Source organism: Vitis riparia, chromosome 6 (genome assembly GCF_004353265.1).
Source record: "Vitis riparia cultivar Riparia Gloire de Montpellier isolate 1030 chromosome 6, EGFV_Vit.rip_1.0, whole genome shotgun sequence".
In the NCBI taxonomy this organism is placed as follows: domain Eukaryota; kingdom Viridiplantae; phylum Streptophyta; class Magnoliopsida; order Vitales; family Vitaceae; genus Vitis; species Vitis riparia.
Window position 1 is genome coordinate 18017342 of NC_048436.1, and position 7953 is coordinate 18025294.

The 7953-nt window shown below is 35.2% G+C and overlaps 1 protein-coding gene across 1 annotated transcript; it reads left to right on the forward strand.

The window, feature by feature from the left end:
* The first annotated feature begins 1739 nt into the window (after positions 1 to 1739).
* On the forward strand, positions 1740 to 3911 carry LOC117916860 (exocyst complex component EXO70H1-like). The gene has a single exon (XM_034833057.1). The coding sequence runs from the start codon at positions 1830 to 1832 to the stop codon at positions 3690 to 3692; it is 1863 nt and encodes a 620-aa protein (XP_034688948.1). The 5' UTR covers positions 1740 to 1829; the 3' UTR covers positions 3693 to 3911.
* Positions 3912 to 7953: the final 4042 nt, after the last annotated feature.

Below are 7953 nucleotides of genomic sequence, written 5' to 3' on the forward strand. Positions count from 1 at the left end.
AAAACATAAAGTTGTAACAACAGCGATCGTGGCAGAATTTAAAATTAGAAGGCTTCCTTTCATGGGCTCATGACAAAGTCTCTGTTTCATGTGATGAATTTTTTACGTTAGGATGTAAAAATTTAAATAATAATTAAGGGGAAAAACCACATCATCCCTTACATTTCACCTGATTATGCCTAACGTGCTGCCTTACCTCATGCTTATGAGAAGGACCTGCTTGGGTGTTTCAAGGTAATCATTTACCCAAAGAAAGTTGCTTTAGCGTGACGTACATCTAATTGCTGATAATTGGGTCTTTATTTTTTTTCTTTTCTTTTTTAATTAATCATTTAAAATAATGAAATAATTCATATATTTATGAATTTAACATCTCGTGTTTTTATTTGAAGGCTAACCCATTTTTTATATAAATATCATTGACTATTTCAAGTATTTACATATATGTTTTAAAATAAATTAAGATTTTTAAAATTGGGTTTTTAATGACCCTTTTAAACAAATAGCCTTTTTTTTTCTTAAAATTTATAACTTCTAAATAAAATAAATTTTTAATGGCAAATTTGTTTTGTAAATGTCTTAAATATATATATATATATATATTGAATACCATGATAATAATGATATTAGATTGTAAAGTCTAAATCAATTATACTTAGAAGAGATGTCGGGATTGAATTGTTTGATCAACTTATATATTTATGTAAAAAACTTTAAATGGGAAAAACTACTAATAGAAGGTAAAGAAATCCATTATATTAAAATATTGATATAAGGGATGAGATTTATATATATATATATATATAAAGAGAGATTATTTATAGTTTCACCATATATGTTACACTGTAAGCTATTTGAGTTAATTAGGAAGCATGAAATCAAAATTCAAATGATTAAAATATTGAGTTTGACTCCGCTCTAGAATGACTTTGTCCTTTCACATATTAAGGAAGTTGGAAGTGAAAGCCGTTGAACTGCTTCATTTTAGAACTCCTTTTACTTATGAACCAGAAACGGTCTAAAGGCATGTGAGAAGGAGTCTCATACTGAGAGCTCTGTGGCAACCAGCACTCTGTTAAGAGATAGTCAAACAGTATATAAATTAATAGTGGGCTGGAGGCACGAAATCATAGAAGAAATCAGTCTTATATAGAGGGTAAAAGAGAAATCTTCAAAACAGTGGGTGTAATTAATGTATATATTGTGGGTCGGACTTTACCAAGTCTACAAAATAACAATAAATTAATAATTTCTAATCGGAAGAAAACGACAGTGCATAAAGAGCAAATCAGAGGTTGGAAATTTTGAGATCGTGGATGTTTTATCTTTTATGTGGGCATTATTAATTTTATGTCATATGAACAGCTTGCGTTGCGTGTCAACTAGGGAATTAATAGGAAGAATTCTTGGATTCAGCATAATTAGCAAATGGGAATTTCATACATTCAGAATGAGGTGGAATTAAGTAAATAAATAAATAAATAATAAATTAAAAAAAGGAAAAAAGTAGCGTGTAGGTAAAAATTAGCCAAGGGCTTGATTGATTTTGTTTGAAAGTTCAATTACGTAATTTCCATGCACACAATCTGAAAAGGGGTTAAACCGCGTCGACACTACTTTTGTCAACCTGTTGGGTCCAACTATCTAGGCTCTCCTTTCTTTTCACCACATGTCCCTCGCTCCACTTCCTCTATAAATACCCCGTCTCCACTCGCTCTCCTCATCTGTTTCACACCAAACGAAACTAACATCTGACGCTTCTTCCCTCTCTCTCTCTCTCTCTCTCTCTGCGTATTCAAAACTATTCTCATTTGAGGATTTCACTTTACATGCCTAGAAAAGGGATGAGGACTATCTTCTTCAAGGCTTCTTCGCCTTCATCCTCGCACCAATCTTCACCCTCGCGTGCGCCTTCCTCCCCGCTTCATGAGTCCATGATGGACGAGAACATCGATAACGCTCAATCAGTCATCTCCAAGTGGTACTCCGACGAGTCCTCCTTCGCCAATTTCACCTCCCTCTTTCATTCCAGCCGCAGCGAAGCCAAGCAGTTCTTAAGCGCTGTTGCGAATTTGCAACGCGCTATGCACTTCTTCGTCAACCATGATTCCACTTCAGAGAAGCTCATCCGATCTCAGAACCTCATGCAGCTCGCCATGAAGAGACTCGAGAAGGAGTTCTACCAGATTCTCTCTTCCAGTCGGGAGTACTTGGACCCCGAGTCCGTCTCCTCGCATGTATCTGCGAGGTCGAGCATCTCCGACTTTGAAGACGACCGTGCGTCGGAGGAGGAGTTCGGAGCCTCCATTGAGTCCGTTTCTGGAGTGGAGAGGGAATCGGAGTTGGCGATGGCGGATCTCAAGGCCATCGCGGATTGTATGATTTCTTCTGGTTATGGTAAGGAGTGTGTGAAGATTTACAAACTTGTGCGCAAGTCGATTGTCGATGAAAGCCTGTATCATCTTGGAGTCGAGAGATTGAGTTATTCGCAGATTCAGAAGATGGACTGGGAGTTGATCGAAAAGAAAATTAGGCATTGGTTGAATGCTGTCAAGGCTGCGGTGAAAACTCTCTTCTACGGAGAGCGAATTCTCTGTGATCATGTTTTCTCAGCATCTGATTCCATCAGAGAGTCGTGTTTCTCGGAGATTACAAAGGAAGGTGCGCTCTCTCTGTTTGGATTCCCGGAACATGTTGCCAGATGCAAGAAAACACCCGAGAAAATGTTCAGAATACTTGATCTCTATGAATCCATCTCTGATCTCTGGCCTGAAATCGACTCGATATTTTCATTTGAGTCAACCTCCGCCGTGCTATCACAAGCAACCAGTGCTCTCATCAGGCTCGGTGAAGCCGTCAGAACAATGCTATCGGACTTCGAAGCGGCGATTCAGAAGGATTCATCCAAAACGCCAATCCGCGGCGGCGGAGTTCATCCTCTGACACGATACGTCATGAATTACGTCTCATTCCTCTCCGACTACAGCGGAGTTCTCTCCGTCATTGTCGCCGAATGGCCGCTAACAGCACAATCATCGATGCCAGAATCTTACTTTGAGAACCCGAAGTCCGACGATGATCCAACATCGGCGATTTCCTTGCGCCTAGCCTGGCTCGTGCTTGTGCTTCTCTGCAAACTCGATGGCAGGGCCAAGCTCTACAAGGACGTCTCTCTCTCTTACATCTTCCTCGCTAACAATCTCCAGTACGTTACCACCAAAGTCCGTACCTCCAATCTCCGATACCTCCTCGGAGATGACTGGATCGCAAAACACGAAATTAAGGTGAAACAGTACGCATCCAACTACGAACGCATGGGTTGGAGCAAAGTGTTCTCATCACTGCCGGAGAATCCATCGGCCGACATCTCGCCAGAGAAAGCGAAAGAATACTTCAAGAAATTTAATTCATCCTTTGAAGAAGTGTACCGGAAGCAAACATCGTGGGTCGTACCAGATAACAAGCTTCAAGAAGAAATCAAACTCTCTATTGCTAAGAAACTAGAACCGACGTATAGAGCCTTTTACGAGAAGAACCGGGCCAGGTTGAGGAGGGAACCGGGTTCGGAGTCAGTGGTGAGATTTGCACCAGACGATATGGAAAATTACTTGTCAGATCTGTTTTACGGTACCGGGGTTTCCGGTAGCACGTCGTCGTCGTCTTCTTCTCCATCGTCGCTTTCGCGTGGGTGAACTGTGAAGGTCCCATTGAAACGATACGCCTGGTTGACGTTGTTTTGGCGGTTCAGCCTGCCGTCCTATGATACTATATTGTCTTTTGGTATGATGGTGTTGTCTTTTTGTGGATATAAAGTTATAGAATAATCACATACACGGATGTATGCCTGATGAATGAGAATTATATACAAAAGAAAAATTCTTTTATTTTTTTATATCAAAATCTGTTCTCTCTTTGCTGTGTACATAGAGCAATATCTCGGCATCGTACTGTTGTTATGTCTGAATCAAGTATCTAAAAATCTTTTTCACCATAACTAGTTGGATTTTACAAATAACTCATGATTTTTGTGTCTTTAATAATAAATTAAATAGAATTTAAAAATAAATAATTAAAATAATTGATTTATGAAAATTTTATTTTAATGTTCTATTTTTCTAAATACATATAAAATTTAGATGTAAATACTAAATAGCTAATATATGTAATGAGAGCATACTTATCCAAGTGGATAAAATCTCCTCTTTCACCAAGTTGGAGTCCCAAAATTCCAAAAATGGCCAAAGACTGACCGGAAAATCGGGAAAATCAAGCTTTGACCACGCGACTCAGCCCGTACCGAAAGATTAGGAAAAAAAATCTGATATGCCTTATCAACTTTCTAAATCCCGATATCATTAACTAGCTCCCTCGCGCTTGCCTGCCCTTGACCATGTGAAGCACGTGACACGTCACATGTTTTATAATTCGTAAGTTCCGATCAAAAGAGTTGTTAATAAGACGATGTTTGTTTAATTTATCTTTTTAACAAGTCTTTATTTATAGTAGATAATTTGGTGACAACTGCCAAAGAGCATGCTTGTGATTCACGCAGCCATGCATTTATTTGTATGATTGTGTCCTTCCATGCAGTTTCAAACGAGGGGCATCTAAAAAATTTCCCAATATTTCTTGGGTTAATATTCTTTGTCCAAAGCAATAATAAAGAAAGGGAAAGCACGATGAGCAGTAGAATAGACGGAACATGCATGCCCTGCTTCGCCCGACTCTACAACCAAAAATTTGGTGAGTCTCAATCATTGAAATCTTCTAAATTCCAATAAATTGGGATAATTTTAATAACTTTTATGACTATTAATTGTAGATGAGGATTATGTAGCATGTACCGTCTGTCTTGGCAAGAGATAAGGTTTGGTTACAGAATAATACAAGATATATATTACACTCAATGTCGTGTGTTGAATCTTATCAATTTCTGTTGTATATTGTGTCACATAAAATTGAAATAGCAAATTTTTTTTTTTTTTCAAATTACTAGAAACTCGATTTGTATCGATTTGATTTCGACTAATACTAATGTCTTTCTGCCCAGTTCCATGTTCGTAAGCACTGATTTTAGAAGTTAATTAGAGGCCAAGTCCAGGATCAACCTAAATTTCCCTAGTGTTGAATGACAAACAAGAAAGTCTGGTTACTCTGCCTCAAGGTGTGTGAGAAAGAAGAGGAGCGTATTAGCCTTTGCCATCAAAATATACAGGCCCAGGTCTGCAATGACTTTGGGGCCCAAAAGATTAAAAAATGGGCTACAAGCCCAAGTACTTAAGAGCCCATATTTCTAGTAAGGCCTATTGTTATGTTTAACAAAAAGGACAATTGTGTTTTGAACCAATTGGATTCAAAAATTAAGATTTTGTCCATATAAATTCACTATTTAAACCCAAAACCTAGAGGAAGTGTGAAATTTTAAAAGAAAGATATGTATTTTTTATTTTTTCAAAAATGACCTTGGTTGACTATGAAAAAAAAAAGAAGTATAAAAACATTAATTTAAATTTTATTCATTTTGTAAACCTTAATAAAATTTAATATAATTTAGTGATTTGAAAAAAAATACACCATTTTCTAAATAAAAATAAAAATAAATTATTATTATTATTATTATTATTTAAAAATCAAATATCTTGAAAAATATATATATTTAAATTTGTTTATATAAAAAATAACTAAAAATATGTCAAATTTATTTTTTAAATGATGTATTTTTAGAATATATTTAAAAAAATTATTTTTCTAAAAATAATAATTTTTCAGAATAATTATTAAAAAAATTTAAAATAAAAAAAGTTAGTGAAACATTGTGGTAGAAAATAGTTGAAGAGTATATTAGTCTCTTCATATTTTATATTGTCTCCATCAATTATACAACTTATATGGATCAAAGCTTAATTTTTGGACCCAACCGATCCAAAATACAATTTATCCCTTAACCAAATGAGCTATATAGCATAGGAAGGAGGTCAGTTCATTCCATTCCCAGTTCCATTCCGAGCAGTAAGGCTGATGCAATTGACAAGAGTTAGTTGTCCAAGCATGTCAACCACACTCGTGGAGCTAGTGTTGCCCCTCGTATTGATGAGGAGGATGAGATTGGGGCTGTCGAGTAAAGGGCAACACACTAGCACTTCATTAGTTGCTGTTGGACTACCGCCCTTGTTTGATAGTTCTTGGGTGAATCATGTGTTAGCCTCCATCTATTACATGCACCTTCACATCAATGCTCGTATGAATGGTCTTCAAGCTAGTTTCTAGGGGCGACTTGATGGGCTATATGATTGTTCACAGCACATGGATGGGTTGTCTTGGCTTGATCGACCAAGTCTTGAACTCTAGTTGTGCCTTGATAGCATCCCAACCTAGCTCGAGTTCCAGTAGTATTCCACTTCTGCCTCTAGACCATGATAGCTAGATATTTTAGGATTACCTCTATGTTTTGATCTAGTGATGTTGTTGGCTATGTCTGTTGTTACTTTTGGATGTATTCAGATCGGATATATTTTGGATGTGTTGGGATATCTATATGTTTATGTTGTGATGGTTACATAGTTGTACCTTGAACTAGTTTGATTTATCTACTATTGTTGCTTCTTCCTTGCATGGCTATTGCTCTATGTATGTATGCTCTCTTCGTCTTGTGATCATTGAATATTGGTATTGAATTAAGCTGTTTGGTTAGGACAAATAACATTGAATGATCGGTAAACACTATGTTTTGTCACAAAATCACTAAAAAACGATATTGTTAATTATTTAGTCTAATTAGATTAAGTTGACAATATTATTTTGATTTACGACTTTTTATATTTTTTTGCAACTTATATTTCATTAAAAATTCAAGGTTATTATAATATCAATGAATTGTTAATGAACCCACTTTATTTTATATTCTCAATTTAATAATTCTATCATGAGTTTTATTACAAGATATCGAGTTTATGAGTTTATTCTCTATTTTTTTTATTTGCGATTGAACAATTATTCCTTGATAGAAAGAATATAGAATGTGAGCTGATGAGATTTGCAAAACTTCTAAATTAAAATGTGAAATTATGATGAGTGAATAAAGCCAAATATACTTTATAAAATTCAAGGATAATTTGAATCATACCTTTGTTTCCGGCCATCTCCACCGACATGGGGTTTTTCTCAATAGTACGGTAATTTAAAAAAGTTATGCTTAAATTATTGTAGTAGAAAAAGTTATTACAAATATATGGTAGTTTTTGCCACCTAGGAGAGAGAAGATAAGAGAGAGTTGAGAGGAGATAGGAGATAGGAGAGAGGAGAGAGGGTGAACGGATAAATTTTTTTAAAACCAAAATCATCTTTTCAAACTTTTTAAAAGGGAACTCGTCTCTTGAAGAGTTCCATGAAAAAAAAATTCGTAAGGGAACTTGTCTCTTCAATAGACGAGTTCCATGAAAAAAATATATGTATTTTTTATAAAAAAAAATCCCAAATTAAGAAAAAAAAAAAAATCCTCAAAGGAACTCATCTCTTTTCCATGAAAAAAACAATTCCTTAAGGGAACTCGTCTCTTCTTTTTTAAAATTCCCAAATTAAAAAATAATAATAATAAAAAAAATAAAAACAATTCCTCAATGGAACTCGTCTCTTGAGTTCCCATGAAAATAAAATATATTTTTTTAAATTCCCAAATTAAAAAAAAAAAAAAAAAACAACTCCTCAAGGGAACTCGTCTCTTCAATAGACGAGTTCCCATGGAAAAAAATATATATATTTAAAAAAAAAAATCCTCAAGGGAACTCGTCTCTTTAAGAGACGAGTTCCCATGGAATTTTTTTTTATTTATTAAATTCCCAAATAAAAAATAAAAAAAAGCAAAAAGCAATTCTTCAAGGGAACTCGTCTCTTCAAGAGACGAGTTCCCATGGAAAAAAAATATATATTTTTTTTAAAAAAATTCCCAAATAAAAA